This window comes from Elephas maximus, chromosome 24 (assembly GCF_024166365.1).
Source record: "Elephas maximus indicus isolate mEleMax1 chromosome 24, mEleMax1 primary haplotype, whole genome shotgun sequence".
NCBI classification, from domain to species: domain Eukaryota; kingdom Metazoa; phylum Chordata; class Mammalia; order Proboscidea; family Elephantidae; genus Elephas; species Elephas maximus.
The window spans coordinates 6,969,828-6,989,482 of record NC_064842.1 but is presented as its reverse complement, the minus strand read 5'-3'; the positions used below and the strand labels follow the sequence as shown (position 1 = coordinate 6,989,482).

Genomic DNA, 19,655 nt, shown 5'->3' with positions numbered 1-19,655 from the left:
TGGCAGTTCGAGTCTACCAGGTGCTCCTTGGAAACTCTATGGGGCGGTTCTACTCTGTCCTATAGGGTCGCTATGAGTCGGAATCAACTTGACAGCACTGGGTTTGGTTTTGGTTTTTGGTATCTTTTAGCTTACTTAAAACACATTCGGCTTATTTCATTGGAATGCAACTTTTATAAGATTTACATGTCAAGGTAATCATTTTATTCAGTCCTTAAGCTTGGTCCTCTGTAAGGCTGATTCAATAGCTAAACCCAGAGGAAGTAAAAGTAGATAATAATAGTTGAGTTATAAGAAATCCAGATACATATTTCATGAAATTGAGCATGATGTTGACAGAGTAACATTTCATAACTTGGTGGGGTTTACACCAGGAATAGAAGTATGGTTCAATATTAGGGCGTATACTGACACAGTTCATCTCCTTCATGAGAAAAACTCTACAGTGATCTTTTTACATGCTGAACAATTCTATACCCAACAACCAATATTATTTTAAATATTATGTCAGGGGAATACCAACTATGCCCACTTTCATCATTATTTTTCATCATTCTTTAAGTGCTAGTCAGTAAGACCAAAAAATGTAAAAATGAAGTAAAAATATTCTAAAGTAAAAGAGGGCAGATTGAATACATAAATATTTGCAGATGGTATAATTGTCTACTTGGGAAACCCAACCACTACAACTAATAAGAAAATCCATTCAAACATAGCATTCTAAAATTAATAGCTTTCTTATAACTCAACCATAATTTAGACAATAGGGTGAGAGAAAATCCTATTCACAATAGCAGTACAGATATAAAATAATTACGAATATGTTTAACCAATTTTATTTTCTTTTAACCAATATGTAGAAGGAGCCCTGGAGGCACATTGGTTAAGTGCTACGGCTGCTACCCAAAAGGTCACTAGTTTGAATCCACCAGCTACTCCTTGGAAATCCTATGGGGCAGTTCTACTCTGTCCTATAGGGGCACTATGAGTCAGAATCTACTTGACGGCAACAGGTTTGGATTTTTTTTTCAATATGCACAAAATGATTCCCTGGGTGGTACAAACGGTGAAGCACTGACTAGCTTAAGGTCGGCAGCTTACACCCACTCAGACATCTTGGAAGACCGGCCTGGCGATCTGTTTCTGAAAGGTCACAGCCTTGAAAGCCCTACGACTCGGTTCTACTCTGCACACGTGGGGTCACCGTGAGTCGGAATCGACTAGATGGCAAATTACAACAACAAATATGCAGAGACTTTAAAAGAAAATCAAAACCCTCCTAAAGGCCAATTTTAAAGGCTTTAATCAACTGAGAGACCAGCATTTTCTTGAAAGCTAAGACACAAAAAATATTAATAGTCAATTACCCTCTAAATTAATCTATAAATTTACACAATAGCAAACAAAATTTCAACTGATCTCAGACTAAAGGTGTGAGAACATCTTTTTATAAGTGACAAAAGACTAGAATTGCTCTGCCAGATAGTTGAAAATATGTTACAAAGGCATATAATTAAAGGTGGTGGGTCCTTGAGAGCAAGGATTATATACGTTTTGTCAGTTACTGTGTCCCCAAATCCTATACAGAATCAACAAATGAGTGAATTAACAGACAGGTGTCCCCAAGTGGTACAAACAGCTAAGGCCTCAGCTACTAACTGAAAGGTTGGTTGGCAGTTCAAACCTGCCCAGATGCACCTCCGAAAAAAGGCACAAGGATCTGCTTCCAAAAGGTCACAGTCATGAAAATCCAACAGAGCACGGTTTTACTCTTAAACACACGGGGTCACCAGACGTTGAAATCAACTCAATGGCAACTTTTTTTTTTTCCTTAAATACAATTCAAAATTAAAGAGAAATACACTTACGTATGTTCAAAATCAATATAATGAAAGTAGCTTTAAAATTAGTATTAAACAGATAAACTCTCGTTGTTAGGTGCCCTTGTGTGAGTTCCAACTCATAGCAATCCTATGTACAATGGAATGAGACACTGCCTGGTCCTAGGCCATCCTCACAACCGTTATTGTGTTTGAGGCCACTGAATAGATAAACTAGTCAAGAAATAATTTGGGGAAAACTGACTAACCATTTGGGAAAAAAGAAGTTACAGTTCTAAAATTAAAAAAACAAAAAAAGCCCATAAAAATACTAAAAGAACATTTAGGTAAATATTTATATTTAACCCATAAAAAGAAAATATTGATAGATTGCCCCCAAACAAATTGAAAGCTATGTCAAAAACTATTGAAGAAATTACAAATTTGGGTGAAAATATTTATGGCTATAATACGAACATATATCATTATTATATCTTGTAAGACAATAAGATGACACCTTAAGAAACAAAGTCAAAAGCCCTGAAGAGGTAGTTAACAGAAATCAACAGAAGCCCAATAAATATATGAAGATATATTCAGCTGATAATAACAGACATTAAAACAGGATGCTTGCTTTTTCTATCAGATCAGAAAAAAATTAAAAACTGATAATAACCAATGTTGATGAAGCTCAAGGAAAACACATTTCTCAAATAAGAGACACATTTTCTGTAGGGCAGAGTTTGAAAATATATAACAAAAGCCTTAATAATGTGCTAACCCACTGACGCATAAATTTTACTTTCAGGAATTCATTAGGGCAACAATGCATGTGTAAGCATGTCCACTGCAGTAGAAGTACTCAAACATCCTAAGTGGTCTGATAGCAGTCTATTATACGCACACACGAATATTCCTGTTGACTTCCCCGTGCCAAACTGCAGGCATAGCCAGAATGACATCTGAATACCTTCTGTTAATGCTACTTCTTGGGTTGACATAGTGTTTCAGGTACTTTCATGAATTCTAAGGTTAAAGTTAGTCTCTTTCTCATACAGGAAGTCTATTTCCTAATTATTTTGCTAGTCATTTTAAGCCCGTTGATTTTGGAAAGCCCCCTCCTTTGCCAAGGCAGATCAAAACAACACTGATAGGTCACAGAAAGAAACTAAAGCAATGATCCTATACTTGGGGATGAGGGAATAGGTAAGGGAGCTTAAAATCCTGCCACTGATATGTTAATCCACTCTCCAATAGCAACAAAACAGTAAATTGAGTCTTTAATTTAAAAATCATCTACATTGGTTATTACCTGTTTCTTTTTAATTTTTTCCAATCTGATAGAAAAAGCATGCACCATGTTTTAATTTCCATTATTATCAACTGAATATATTTTCATATATTCATATTTAAACCCCCACTCATCTGTATGTTTGTCATACTGTGGGGCTTGCATATTATGATGCTGGAAGCTATGCCACTGGTACTCAAATACCAGCAGGGTCACCCAAGGCAGACAGGTTTCAGCTGAGTTTCAAGACAGACTAGGAAGAAGGATCTGGCAGTCTACTTCTGAAAAGAATTAGCCAGTGAAAACTTTAAGAAAAGTGGTGGAACGGTGTCTGATACACTGCTGGAAGATGAGTCCCTCTGGTTCGAAGGCACTCAAAAGAGGACTGGAGAAGAGCTGCCTCCTCAAAGTAGAGTTGACCTTAATGACATGGATGGAGTCAAGCTTTCGGGACCTTCATTTGCTGATGTGTCATGACTCAAAATGAGAAGAAAACAGCCGCAAACATCCATTAATAACTGGAACCCGGAATGTACGAAGTATGAATCTACGAAAAGTGGAAACCATCAAAAATGAAATACCAGAACCCAAAACCCAGTGCCATCCAGTCAATTCCAACTCATAGTGACCCTATAGGATAGAGTAGAACTGCCCCATAGAGTTTCCAAGGAGCGCCTGCCAGATTCGAACTGCCGACCCTTTGTTTAGCAGCTGTAGCAGTTAACCACTACGCCACCAGGGTTGGAACACATAAATATGGATATCCTAGGCATTAGTGAGCTGAAATGGACTGGTATTGACCATTCTGAATCGGACAATCAAATGGTCTACTATGCCAGGAATGACAACTTGAAGAGGAATGGTTTTGCATTCATCGTCAAAAAGAACATTTATCCTGAAGTACAATGCTGTCGGTGATAGGGAAATACCCATACACCTACAAGAAAGATCAGTTAATATGAATATTATGCAAATTTACAAATCAACCACTAAAGCCAAAAATGAAGAAATTGAAGATTTTTACCAACTTTGCAGTCTGAAATTGATTAAACATGCAGTCAGGATGCATTCATAATTACTAGTGATTGGAATGCCAAAGTTGAAAATAAAGGAGAAGTATCAGCAGTTGGAAAATATAGCCTTTCTGATAGAAATGACACTGGATACTGCATGATAGATTTTTGCAAGACCAATGACTTCTTCATTGCAAATATATTTTTTCAACAACATAAATGGCGACTATATACATGGACCTTGCCAGATGAAATACACAGGAATCAAACTGACTACATCTGTGGAAATAGATGATGGAAAAGCTTAATATTATCAGTCAGAACAAGGCCAGGGGCCGAATGTGGAACAGACCATCAATTGCTCTTATGCAAGTTCAAGTTGAAGCTGAAGAAAATTAAAACAAGTCCATGAGAGCCAAAGTATGACCTTAAGCATATCCCACCTGAATTTAGAGACCATCTCAAGAATAGATTTGACACATTGAACACTAATGACTGAAGACCAGATGAGTTGGGGGATGACAGCAAGGCCATCATACACAAAGAAAGCAAGAGGTCATTAAAAAGACAGCAAAGAAAGAAAAGACCAAAATGGATGTCAAGTACCTAAAGCAAATGGAAGAAACGATGAAGTAAAGAGCTAAACAGAAGATTTCTTAAGGGCAACATGAGAAGACAAAGTAAAGTACTATAATGAAATGTGCAAAGACCTGTAGTTAGAAAGCCAAAAGGAAAGAACACACTTGGCATTTCTCAAGCTGAAAGAACTGAGGAGAAAAGTCAAGCCTTGAGTTGCAATACTGAAGGATTCTACAGGGAAAATATTAAATGACACAGGAAGCATCAAAAGAACATGGAAGGAATACACAGGGTTACTATATTGAAAAGAATTGGTCAATGTTCAACTATTTTAGGAAATAGCATATGATCAGGAACCAATATTGATACTGAAGGAAGAAGTCCAAGTGCACTGAAGGCATTGGTGAAAAACAAGGCTCCAGGAATTGACAGAATGCCAATTAGAATATTTCAACAAACGGATGCAGCAATGGAAGTGCTTACTTGTCTAGGCCAAGAAATTTGGAAGACAGCTACCTGGCCAACCGACTGGAAGAGATCCATATTTTTGCCTATTCCCAAGAAAGGTGACTGAACAGAATGCAGAAATTATCCAACAATATCATTAATATCAAACACAAGTAAAATTTTGCCGAAGATCATTCAAAAACAGCTGCAGCAGTACATCGACAGAGAACTGCCAGAAATTCAAACTGGATTCAGAAGAGGACATGGAACGAGGGATATCATAGCTGATGTCAGATGGGTCCTGACTGACAGCAGAGAATACCAGAAAGATGTTTACCTGTGTTTTATCGACTATGCAAAGGCATTGGACTGTTTTGGTCATTATGGAAATTATGGATAATATTGTGAAGAATGGGAATTCCAGAACACTTAATTGTGTTCATGAGGAAACTGTACATAAATCAAGAGATAGAACAAGGGTATACTGCATGGTTTAAAGTCAGGAAAGGTGTGCATCAGGGTTGTATACTTTCACCATACTTATTTAATCTGTATGCCGAGCAAATAATCCGAGAAGCTGGACTATATGAAGAAGAACGGGGCATCAGGATTGGAGGAAGACTCATTAACAACCTGCGTTATGCAGAATGACACAACCTTGCTTGCTGAAAGTGAAGAGGACTTGAAGCACTTACTGGTGAAGATTAAAGACCATAGCCTTCAGCAAGGATTACACCTCAACATAAAGAAAACAAAAATCCTCATAAGCAACATCATGATAGAGAAAAGATTGAGATTGTCAAGGATTTCATTTTACTTGGAGCCAGTCAACACTCATGGAAGCAACTGTCAAGAAATCAAATGATACATTGCATTGGCCAAATGTACTGCAAAAGACCTCTTTCAAGCATTCAAAAGTAAAGAGGTCATCTTGAAGACTAAGGTGCACCTGACCTAAGCCATGGTGTTTTCAATCTCATCATATGCATGAGAAAGCTGGACAATGAATAAGAAGACTGAAGAAGAATTGACACCTTTAAATTATGGCATCAGTGAGGAATATTGAATATACCATGATGGCCAAAAGAATCAACAGATCTGTCTTGGAAGAAGTACAGCCAGAATGCTCCTTAGAAGCAAGGATGGCAAGACTACATCTCACATACTTTGGACATGTTATCAGGAGGGAGAAGTACATTATACTTGGTAAAGTAGAGGGTCCGTGAAAAAGAGGAAGACCGTCAATGAGATAGATTGACACAGTGGCTGCAACAATGGGCTCAGGCATAACAACAATTGTGAGGATGGCACAGGACCAGACAGCATTTCCTTCTATTGTACCTAGGGTAGCTATGAGTGAGAACTGACTCAATGACACCTAATAACAAGAAGTTTAAAAAAAATTAAGTGTTTTGTTGCAGAGTTCAGAGATAAGATCTACCATTATCTTTGTCAGATCAAGGATTTAACTTTTGTCATTCTAGAGTAGTAATAATTCAGAGGAGACCAGCACATTTTGAATTTTTACAGGCTTACAAACTTTAAGAGAAACTTTTCACAAAGTTCACGAATCGCTTTGGGACTGAAAACTTGCAGGAAGAAGATGTTTTAGGCAAACTATAAAACCTCCGACTGCCAAACAAGGATCCAGCTGCATGCCTAGGGCAAGGGTCTTACCTGGGGTAATGTAGATCCTACAGACCTCAGAAGGCAATGTTTACCACGGTCTCACTGGAGCTCTAAAGTTATCAATAATCTGATGTAGGGATCTCTCAGACTTAATTCAGTTATAAAATAATAGGTTTGATTTTTTTATGGCTTACCATGCTTCTTTATAAAAAATCTCTTCTACCATGTTTGCTCATCACTCAAGTGAAATATTGCATTTGACAATGCAAATTTAGCCCTTAGGTTAATAATTATAGACTAATATGGTCAGATCTAATCTTTTGAAAATCTTGGATACCTCACTGCACATATTATTTTCATTCACAAGTTAAAGTTCAAATCAAAACTCCTTTGAACCATTTTTAAAACTGTAAATGAAATGTACTAAAACACTGTAAAAAATCTATCAGAAACAAAAGTGTTTAGAAAGTAAATGTAACATTATGCAACAATAAAGAACAATGATGAATCTGTAAAACATCTCACAACATGAATGACTCTGGACGGCATTATGCTGAGACAAATAAGTCAACCATGAAAGGATAAATGTTGTATGAGACCACTATTATTAAAATCCAGGAAAAGGTTTACATACAGGATAAAAAAAAAATCTTTGATGGTTACAAGGGAGGGAAGCGGTAGGGAGGGGAAATCACTAACTAGATAGAAGACAAGTGTTAACTTTGATAAAGGGTAAGACAGCACACAATACAGGGGAAGACAGCACAACTTGACCAAGGCAAAGTCATAGAAGCTTCCTAGACACATCCACACACCTTGAGGGACCAAGTTACTATGGCTGAGGTCTAGGGTCCATGATCTTGGGGAACATCTAGGTCAGTTGGAATCACATAGTTTATAAAGAAAATGTTCTACATCCTACTTTGGTGAGTAGCATCTGGGGTCTCAAAAGCTTGCGATCAGCCATCTAAGATACACCTATTGGTCCCATCACATTTGGTGTAAAGGAGAATGAAGAAATCCAAAAACACAAGGAAAATATTACCCCAAAGACTAAAGGACCGCATGAACCCAGCCTCCACCAATCTGAGCCCAGAACTAGATGGTGCCTGGCTACCACCACCAACCGCTCTGGCAAGGATCACAACAGAGTGTCCTGGACAGAGTGGTAGGAAAGCGTAGTACAAAATTCAAATTCACAAAAAAAGACCAGACTTACTGGTCTGACAAAGACTATGGCTCTCAAGCTCTCAGACACTCTGCTAACTCAAAACTGAAGCCCACCTTTCAGCCAAAGATTACACAGGCCTATAAAACAAGCAATAACACACGTGAGGAATGTGCTTCCTCGTTCAATCAAGTATATGATATAAAATGGGCAACACCTGCCCAAAAGCAAAGACAAGAAGGCAGAAAGAGACAGGAAAACTGGATGAATGGATACAGAGAACCCAGGATGGAAAGGAAACGGTGGAAAGGGCTGACAGGGATTGCAACCAATGTCACAAAATAATTTGTGTATAAATTTTTGAGTGAAAAATTAATTGTGCTATAAACCTTCATCTAAAAACAAAAAAACAAAGGCAGGGTAAATTCATAAATCTTAACATATTTAAATTATTTTTTTTTTTTGGTAAATATTATTTAATAAATAATGTAACGTTTTGCTCTGCTTTACATTCCTAAATGCATCATAGAATAACTTGCATATATACGGAGCCCTGAGGGTGCAGGGGCTAAAAGCTCAGCGGCTAACAAAAGGTCACCAGTTGGAACCCAACAGCCACTCCTTGGGAACCATATTGGGCAGTTCTACTCTGTCCTGTAGGGTCACTGTGAGTCCGAATTGACTTAATGGCAATTGGCTTTTGAGTGTTTTTTTTTTTTGTTGTTGTTTTTTTTAATACAAATGTATGTATATCCAAATGCATCTATAGCTTTATTTATTTATAGAAATATACTTTTCCTGACATCAGGAACATTAATACAAGGATAATTGGAGGAGGAAATCAAAGAACTTCAGTCCCTGATACGAAAGACAAAGAGATATTTAAACTGAATATTTGATTATCAAAGGCCATCCTCGTAAGCAAAATATTTTCCCTCAATTACACCTAATTATTTAATTGTTTACATTTGCTAATGAAATGAAACAAAACAAACAACTGTAAGGGGCTGTTTTTCAGCAAATGCATAATCATCAATCACTATGTGTGGAAAGATTCTTAAAATTATATGAAGCCAGTCCGTTTAAACAGGAAGGCGTATTTTATCCCAATCAGTGCATAGAAGTAAAATCGCCTCTAACTGAGGCCTGTTTCTCTGCCGTACAGTCCAGCTGTAATGATCCCCGCACACTGCATTTGCACATCAATTATGATAATCATAATCACGGTCGTTAAGCTGAGCGTTCATTATTCTCAGGATGCTGGTGACAGCAGATTCAATCAGCGGGTGCAGTGGGCAAGCAGGCAGAGTCCCACCCAAGTTTCCGCAGGCAGCGATGTGCCACATTAAATCCATGATGGGTTCCACATCCCACTCCATTCCGAGAGCCGTAGACGGGAAAGGTCAACTTTATGTTCTGTGCAACACGCTTAGGTTCTCTAAATCAATTCTTTAGGGTACTGGAGATTTTTATTCTTTGTAGCTTGTCAAATCTTGTTTAGGGCCAAAATACATGTGAAAATAACAAAACAGAGCCGCTCTATTGCTGTAATTCACCTGTAATAAGGTGTATGAGAAAAGGCTCCACCAACATGCCCCATTTTAGAAAGGACACTTCCTGAAGTTTGCAAAGACGGAAAAACATCGAAATCAGTGGTCTAAGAGGCATGCGTATGAACGCCTGCTCCAGCGCAGATAAAGGCCTTACACTATCATTTCTGCTTCAGTAAATACGAACATATGTGAATGTTTGACAAGCAGAAGAATGTTTTTAGTGTACTGAGCTTTTGCTTGTCTAACTCTTTTAGACCTATCAAAATGGGGTAAATTTACAGTGACTGAGCGGTAGACTCTCCTTACTTAATTTCACTTCTATTTTCAATATGGAGATCAGCCCTGAATTTATAGATACAAAGGACTTACTTGAACTTAAAAAGTGTGACCATTTAAAGACACAGACTTTGAATCTAACCATTTAACTTGAAATGCTTTACAAACAAATAAAAGAAATATAAGTGCTATGATATGTACATGATTTTATTATTGATTTCTATGCTTTGAAGAAAAATAAGGTACATGCTACTTTTCATTATCGATTTCCATAATTTCAGGAAAAATAATACTTGCTCTCAAGTTGCCGACTTTGTCATTTCTTTGTATAATGGTCTTTAGATCAAGAGCATTAATAAGACAGAAATATGAGCTAATATTTGAAATATTTAATGTGAATATGATTAGAAACCAAAAACCAAACCTGTTGCCATCGAGCTGATTCCGACTCATAGCCACCCTACAGGACAGAGTAGAACTGCCTCATGTGATTTCCAGGGAGAGGCTGATGGATTCAAGCTGCTGACCTTTCGGTTAGCTGCCGTAGTAGCTCTTAACCACTATGCCGCTAGGGCTCCAGAAAAAGGTTTTTATTGACATTTGATTTTCTCTCCACTGATATTTTTTAGGAAACCCCGGTGGCATAGTGGTTAAGTGCTACAGCTGCTAACCAAGAAGTCGGCAGTTCAAATCCGCCACGCTCCTTGGAAACTCTACGGTGCAGTCCTACTCTGTTCTATAGGGTCGCTATGAGTCAGAATCGACTCGACGGCACTGGGTTTGGGATACTCTTTAACACAACTGTATTAAAATCATTTGAAAACTATGACCTCCACGCTTAAAGATGATAGAAGAAAAAGTAAGTTTTTCAAACAAACTATGTTAAGGCATAATGCAAAAAGTAGAAACAAGAGCCAAATATACTTCATTGAGCTATTTCTAAGCTGAAATCAATCTATTGCATTCAACTATATTTACATTCAATGTAAATCAATCTATTTGCATTCAATGTAAAATTGCATTACATACTAAATCCTATGTGCATCTGTTGTTGTGTGCTGTTCAGTCGGTTCAGACTCATAGGGACCCTACAGGACACAGCAGAACTGCCCCATAGGGTTTCCAAGGCTGTAATCTTTAAGGAATTAGAAGGCCACATCTTCCTCCATGGAGTGGCAGGTGGGTTTGGACCGCTGACCTTTTGGTTAACAGCTGAGCGCTTAACCACTGTGCCACGAGGGCTCCTTTTTATGTGCATTTAAATGTGTATAAGTAGTCCATCTTCCCACAGAAGAACATAAGGCCATGTCAGCCTTTTCCATCTTCACCATTTGAATTTAAAACTCTAGTCTCCCTAAGGCTATCTTTGATCCATTGATAAAGAATAAATTGGAAACTCCAATTTCCAAGCTCAAGAAACAAAAGTTAAAAAAAATAAAGAAAAACAAGCTTGCTTTTAGAAACTTATTTAATACAAGTCTCATCCAAATCACTTAATATCAAATTAAAAATTAGATATTTCAAAAAGTTTTAATAGTTCTATGGTTTTACACACAACCAATAAAATGCATAGATTTTATTAGCCACACAGGAGGGATAAATTGCTTATTTAATATGGCTATTTGAAGAAAACGGAAGGGAGGAAAAAAAGGAGAAAAGGAGGAGGGGATGAATTTAAATTTTCATTTAATATTTTCTACACAGTTTCGTGTCGGCCTAGGAGAACTAAAGACATGCTAAGATTTATAGCATCACTACGCTCTTCCCTCTCTTAATTTTGAGGGTCTGCAAGACAATTATTTGTGATTTATTTTGTTAAGTATGTACACTTTTTGAAAGTATACAGAGATACACAATGATTCCTACAGAAGAACAAAATAAACTATTTTTGTTTTTAGTGAGTATCCAGAAGACTGCATTTTCATGAAGTTGCTTACTTCAGCTGTTGTTAGGTGCCCTGAAGTTCCAACCCATAGCAACCCTATGCATAACAGAATGAAACACTGTCCAGTCCTGCGTCATCCTCACAATCGTGGCTATGTTTGAGCCCGCTGTTGCAGCCGCTGTGTCAATTTATCTCCTTCAGATGGATACTTCAGTTAGATGAATGTATGGTCTTAGAATATGTCAGAATTGATAAGTAAAGTGAGTCTTTTATATAAAACCAAAACGAAGTACTATATCATTAAAAAAAAAGCAAACATTTTGCATATGGCTATTTCTTATTCTGAAAAAGCTTGATGTTATAAGTATTTTCTAAAAAGAAATCAACGCTTCCTTGAATGGTGAATGGTGAGAGGGCATAAAAGCAGAAATGGCTTTTGTCAAATAGAAAATATGTAGATCACAGCATGCATCATCAAAATATGACATTAAATAAATATTTTTAAAATCCTATTTAGCCTATATTCTGAATGGTAGTATCATTAGGTAAAAACAGATGCCTATAGTTGGTGGTGGAATTTTATGAAATGCTGTCTTCACATTTGGGCTTGCCAATTGGTCTTAGGGGCGAACCAGACTGAAATACTCCCCACACATCCCTAAGGCCAAAAAACCCAAAAACCCATCGCCGTCAAGTCGATTCCAACTCATAGTGACCCTATAGGACAGAGTAGAACTGCCTCATAGAGTTTCCAAGGAGTGCCTGCTGGATTCGAACCGCCAACCTTTTGGTTAGTAGCCATAGCACTTAACCACCACGCCACCGGGGTTTCCAAGGCCAAAAATGGTGTCCTTATTATCCATGTTTGTATCTGTTTAGTGCTTCAGGGGGCTATTTTCTAAAAGGCAGTTTAGAAGCTGGTAAGGAAAAGAGTACTTTCTGAAGTATCCAACTTACTCTGCAACATGACTTACTTCTTGGCAATCCCATATTTACAATGGTCTTAAATTCTTTTTTTTTTTTTCCTTAGAGTTTGGTAAAAAAATAAGACCATGTTTTCCTTGAGGACCTGATATGCTCCTTCCTCTTACATAATGAAGATACCTCTGTAACTTGTGCTTTCTTCTTCATCTTGGCCATTGTTGTTGTTCTTGGGTGCCATCAAATCAGTTCTGACTCATGACAACACCATGTACAACAGAATGAAACGCTGCCCGGTGTGCACCATCTCCACAATTGTTGTTATGCTTAAGCCCATTGTTGTGGCCACTATGTCAGTCCATCTCATTGAGGGTCTTCCTCTTGTCCTCTGACCCTCTACATTACCAAGCACATGTCCTTCTCCATTACCTCTTGGCCATCATGGAGCTGCAGTTTCTAAGTCGCTTAGCACCACAGTAACGATTCCCTGTATCTTGCTGGTGTGTACACTCTTCTCTTCCTAGATCAGTTCCCCTTATTTTAATTTCTAGAATATGACCTTTATGTATTTACTTTTTAGTAAGATGCCTTAAATACCTTCTGGAAATTACTAAATGAATAAATCTACATTGACAGACAATTAACAGGATCAATAGGTCTGGTAGTGTATGGAACTCAGTGGTCCTAAACCCAGTCCAGAAAGTCACTTACTACTTCCTTTTACCTGTGTAAATTTTGCTATAAATAAATTATAGTTTCAAACTGTTAGACAACAGGTTTAACACGTAGTGAGAACACTTCCTTTTCACCACCTTTAGCATAAGGTATCTTAGTATTTTCTGAATTTATAAATCTTTATGTAACAGCAAACAAATACTACTACGAAATCACATTGGGAAGTATTTTCTTTATTCCTTTCTGTACCATGTTTTGTGACTCCTGTTTTACAGCTCTCCAGCCTTTACTGGATCCTTAATATAGCCAAGGAGTGCTCGTGCACCGTTTTGTTAATTTAAGCCATTTGAAAGTTTTGATCTAAGTCAAAAATTAAATAAAGTATGCTGAAGATATAAAACATAATATAACGAATCACAGGGTTTAAATTTTGGGAAATATAGTGTAAAATGGTGGTTATACTAAATGCCTTTATTAAAGCAAAGTCTCTTAAGAATGTCCTCAGTGTGTTTCCCTTTTATATTTTATAAACATTCCATTTTTTTCTGTCTGTAAGTACAGCACAATATAAATGTGTAGTTACATAATGTATGCATGCACGTGTATACACATATGTTCTATGTGTGCATATATAACATGTATGCTATGTATATGTTTTCTATATAGCACTTATATGTTAAATAAGGGATCCTGGGTGGCACAGTGATCAAGTGCTCGGCTGCTAACTGGAAGTTTGGTAATTTGAACCCACCCAGCAGCTCTGCAGGAGAAAAACTTAGCATTGTGCTCCTGTAAAGATTACAGCCAAGAAAACCGTATGGGGCAGTTCTATTCCATCACATGAATTGAAAACAACCAATAGCACGTAACAACAGCCATGTGTGTCACATATATACACATATAAAAGATGTATTGTAACATACAACATATAAATATATAGCAAAAGTGTATCATATATACATCGGACATAAGAAACGCATATATGTAACATACATACATGCACACGTACGTAATAGTATGCATGTTACACATATGTGTGTTTGTAATATATTATCTATGTATATCACACACACGTATACAGAGAGAGAGAGAGCCAGCACAGGTCTGCACGCCCAAGGGTTAGTTATCTTAACGCCATTCTGTGGCCACAGATTCAGGCCCTGCCTCTGGCTAGTTTGCCAACAATCCATGCCATTGATCATAGTTATCGGAGCCATAAAGCATAAGAACACAACACTGGAAAGAAAATAAATCTTCTACTGACATAGGCATAAAACAGCTATAAATAATTTTGTAAGCATGAAGGTCTTAATTATAATGAGAGTATTTATATTTGCTGTAATCTGTTTTTAGCATTTTAAAAGGAATACCATTTTTAAATACTGCATTATCTCACCTTGACATTGACCCATTTCTTAGGATTTTCATCTCGGAAATGTTGACGGCCGTAGGAATCAGCACCATACTTGCTTGAGGAGTGCATTGATGGCATATACTTCTCATTCTTATGATAGGAAGAGAATGGCAAAAACCTGAAAGATGCAATAGTTAGGTGACATTCTGAATTTGATTTCTAGAGACATTTGATTTTAAGAAAGCAGGATTTGGAGACGCAGTGTAGTGTAGTGAAAATAATACATGGTTTGGAATCAGAATACTTCAATTCCACTTCAACCTCAACTGCTGTGTCACTAAACTTCTATGCATATTCGTTTCCTCTGAGACTTTATTTCCATATAGAGTTATTGTGGAAGGAGCCCTGGTGCTGCAGTAGTAAGGTACTTGGCTGGAACCCACCTGTTAACGAGGAGTGAACAACTTAATACATATAAAGCACTTAGCATGGAGCCTGGAAAAGAGCAAGTGTCCAATAAATAATGGGGGTGCTAACAGTGGAAGTAAAAGTAGTAGCAGCTTGTTGTTGTGGCTATTGTCATTATTATTATCATCATTATTATTACTTAGGTATTGTTATGATCAACACGAAAGAAAAGACCAAACTTTTAAAACCCATATAAACTCTCACAGAACATCTAAGACTGTGACACGCTTCTGGGGTAATCTGGCGAATTGTTCAAATTCCTTCCCAAACATAGTGAAATAAAAGTAAAGGAATAAAGAAAGTTATAAATCCACAAGAATAAAGAGGATAGAAGAGGAGAGACAGCAGATGAAAATACCAACAAATTTTTGGCAGACGGAAAGCAGATAAAAGAGTCATAACTGATCCAGCAGAGTTAAGAAAACACAAATTTAGGTGCCAAATGAGAGAGATGCCACGAGAAATAAGCTGATTTGTCTTGCAGAATCGCGGGAAAGCTCAGGACTGAAGTCACCAGCTACTGCAGAAGATGAGAGTGAGAAATAAAGCTGAGAAAAAGATGGAAAGTCTACGTAGGGAGTAATCCCATGCCCGCGTCTGATGTCCTAGCCCAGTTCATGCAGCCATGTTGCTGTTGTTAGCTGCTATGGAGTTGGTCCCCAACTCATGGTGACCTCACCTACAATGGTAGGAAAGGCTGCCTGGTCCAGTGCCGTCCCTATGATCAGCTGTAGATACGTTTTCATTGGCTGATTTTCAGAAGTAGGGAGGCAGGCATTTCTTCCCCATGCAGCCATGTTAGAAGCTTAGTTTCAGAAAAATTCACACCAGAGAAGGAGCTCTGGTCTTTGGGAAAGCAGGAACAGGGGAAGGCCAGAGCAAGGCACCAAAGGGAACACAGGATTTCAATTCCAAGTCTACCTGTTGAACTCTTCCCTAGTTCATCGCTAAGTGAATGGCAGCTAAACTTAAATCCTTCGGAAGATTGGTTGCATTTTCTAGGAAGATAGAGAGTGTCCTCAGAGAAAACACTTCAAATATCAACATTTGAAACTTCTTAATCGAAACGTTGTATTGCAGGGAAGTCTGTGAGTCAAAAAGTCACTCCCCCCATAAAATGCTGTTTCCAGTCTGATTTTTAGAATCATCTATTAAATATTAATTTAAGAATGTAATATCATTTGGGGAAAACTGCCAATGTGAAAGAAAGACACAAATCTAAACGTCAAGGTAACCTAGTGGAATCAGACATAATGCAGGAAAGAGGGATAAACTTCAGAAATGTTCAATGAATACAATCAAAGAAGGTATGGTATCAACAAAATAAGAACTGGATGCTATTTTAAATAAAAGGAACATTTAAAGAAAAAGAGCAAGATCTGGGAAATTGAAAAAAATATAGTAAAATGAAATATTTCATGAAAATATTCAAAAATAAAACCAAAGAAATATAATATGCAGAACAAAAGAAAAAAAGATGAGAAACAGGGGAGAAAATATGAGAAGATAATCATTTCAATAGGTCCAATATTAAATCATAGGAGTTCCCAGAAGAAAAAAACATAGACAGGAAAAGGGAGAGGATTCCCAAAGGAATATAATATCACAGAGAAGACCCAGAACTGAAGAAGTTTCTAGATTAAAGAAATATACTGACTTCCCAGGAAAATGAAGAAAAACACGCAAAAGAGGAAGGGAGAGCCCCTGGAAGCTTCTAGAATTAAAGAATAAATAGGAACAAGTGCAGGCATCAGAATGACATTATACCTCTATGAAAACCCTGCAAGTTAGAAGACAATGGAGTGATCTCTTGAATATTTTGAAAGAAAGTAATTTTCAGCCTAGAATCCTAAGCCTAACAAAATTATATTAAACATAAAGGTAAAATAAAGACATTGGTAGGCATGAAAAGTCAAAAAATTTATGCCCCATAATCCTTTTTCAGGAAAATACTGGGAGAATTGTTTTACAGCTAATTAAGGCAATAGAAACCAGGAACGGCACAGAAGGAACAAGGGGAGTTAAAAGAGAATCAAACAACATTTTTTTTTTTTTTTTAAAGGGAGGGAGGGTCTGTCATGAGGGGTCCATTATCTGGCAATCTTTGTATAGCAAATTAAAAAAAACACACACACACAATGATATTTTTCTTCATTCATTACTCTCAATAAACTCTCAATGAACTATGAATGATTTTAATAGAACAATTCTATTAAATCTTTTTATATCATTTACTAAACAAAATTATCTGATATTTGAAGGTACCTGATTTAAGAAAAGTATCAAATCAGTCTAAATTTTTAAATTATGATTTGACGTTCTTTGTTTAGATCTTCTTACTCATAGATACCTACATAGGATATTATAAAACATAGTAAGGCTACTGTGAAGGAGTACTTTAGCAATTATGATTCTGTGTCACAATTTGTACATTTGTTCTGCTGATAAAAAATATTCTGAAATTAAGACTTTGAAAAAACAAGGTTGAGGTTCAACACATTTACTGAGTCATTCCCATATGTGAGTATTTCCACACGCATTATTATATTTGTCTCAAGAAAGGTTTTGTTTAATTTCAGTTAATTGAAATTTTACTTTTGGCACTGTGTTCATAAATGCATTTTAAAAATAAAAAATTTAGGAAAAGTATCATTATTTTGTCCATTTTCACACCTCTTCACAATTTCTTTATAACATTTACTAATAAGCTCCTTTTTGCCCTGGCGGCCGAGTGACATTCTCTAATACTGTTTAAAATAAAAACAAATAAACAAAACACAGAGCTTAGAATTATACAAAGTTACAGAAGGATGTATTACATACGCTCTTGGGAAAAGGGCTCTCATATAAGACAGATTACAGTCCTTTCAGTGCTAATTTGCACGTGGGATGGGCATCACACGCACACAAATTAATGCAGCCCCAATGTCCCTGAGTACACGAAGGGGGTGCTGTGAGCCGGCTGCTCCACTTACAGTTTTTATCACTTCTGAATTGCATTTTAATAGTACATTTTTCTTTTGTGTCTGAGCAAAATTTGCTTTCTCAGGGGACTGTTGGGCTGAGAAGAGAAGACTGAAAGACTAGGTATTTCCCTGCCCATGAATTAATTTTTTCTTTCATTTAGCCACAGTATTTCAGTAAAGTAACACTGGATGCATAATGTTAAGTGTGTGTGTGTAGGTGTATACCTGTATCTATGTATAGGTAGGTTGACAGACATTAAAAATATTTAGATGTTCTATAAATCATCTTTAAATAAAGTTTATCTTCAAACTGGGATGAAATCATTTAATTTTCATACAGGGTTTTCTGAATAAAAGTGAATTAGCTATGAAAACCCTAAATATCACTTTTGGCTTATAATCAAACTTTTTAAATATATCTTATACCAGTTTTAAATCTATTCTCAGATGCATTTTATACTTGCCTGTCAGTTGTTAACAATCGATTACTTTTTAAATATATCTGATAAAAAAATACCAATCTTAAATCTACATTCAGATGTATTTTATGCTTGCCAGTCAATATCTTTCTTTTCAATTAACTGAACATCTTGTTATGAAGTAGGCAGGTATGGATTTGCCCGTTATTTTTTATATTCTAATTAAAGACACAGATCTGGCAGAAATTCTTAAATACAACATGAATATGTAATGACATATACAAATACATTATTTGACAGTCTGGGCAGGTAGAGAAGAATTGATAGAGGTCTTAAGCAAAAATTTTAATTATCTTCAGGAAAAAGAGGTCCATTGCAAATAAATTATGAAGTTTTTAAACATTCAATATTCATACCATTAATATTATTTTCCACAGAAGAGGAATAACAAATCACACATATCTTTTTTTTTTCCCCTTATAAATCTCTCTCATTTTTTCAGTTTTCTTGTAGTCTTACTACTGTCCCTTGTAATTCCAGGTTTTAAAACCCTTTTATTTCACAGGCAGATGATTCAAATCTTCAAATCATGAACCCGTATTGCCTGTTGAATCAAGCCTGAATTCTTCAGCTCAGCCGCCCACGCGTGCTTCCGAGAATGCACTTAGCCTCTTCAGTCTCCCACCACTTCCTACCTGTAACTCTGTCGATTCACTTTTCTTTCTTTCTTCTCCCATCCTACCTCTGTGCCTTTGCCCTTGCAACTCTACCTGAAATGCTGATTCCTACAGTATTCCTTCTTCTAAACCAGCTTAACATCAAGGTTTCCCAGGCAAAATAATCTATCCACTTCAACCCACACTGATTTACTGTCTAAATATTTACTTGTTGACAAACATTAAATAAACCACTTTTATGTGCTAATCAATGTGAAAAACACTGGAACGTTGTCTTAGTCATCTAATGCTGCTGTAACAGAAATACCACAAGTGGATGGCTTTAACAAAGAGAAATTTATTTTCTCACAGTCTAGGAGGCTACAAGTCCAAATTCAGGGCGTCAGCTCCAAGGGAAGCCTTTCTCTCTCTGTCAGCTCGGGACGAAGGTCCTTGTCATCAGTCTTCCCCTGGACTAGGAGCCTCTCAGGTGCAGGAACCCCAGGTCCAAAGGACAGGCTCTGCTCCAGGCACT

General features: G+C 36.9%; 1 protein-coding gene across 16 annotated transcripts in view; it reads right to left on the bottom strand.

Moving 5' to 3' along the window:
- Nucleotides 1-19,655, bottom strand: part of SPATA17 (spermatogenesis associated 17) — a 360,593-nt gene that overhangs the window by 152,854 nt on the left and 188,084 nt on the right. For 6 of the 16 annotated variants that reach the window (XR_007515264.1, XM_049868179.1, XM_049868178.1 and 3 more), the window contains exon 9: nucleotides 14,654-14,789. The exons of the other annotated variants lie outside the window; for them this stretch is intronic. Coding sequence is in view for 5 of the 6 variants with exons in the window: in XM_049868179.1 (XP_049724136.1) it covers nucleotides 14,654-14,789 (136 nt within the window). In the remaining variant the exon portion in view is untranslated. The remainder of the gene's footprint in view (nucleotides 1-14,653; nucleotides 14,790-19,655) is intronic. 16 annotated transcript variants of the gene reach the window in all.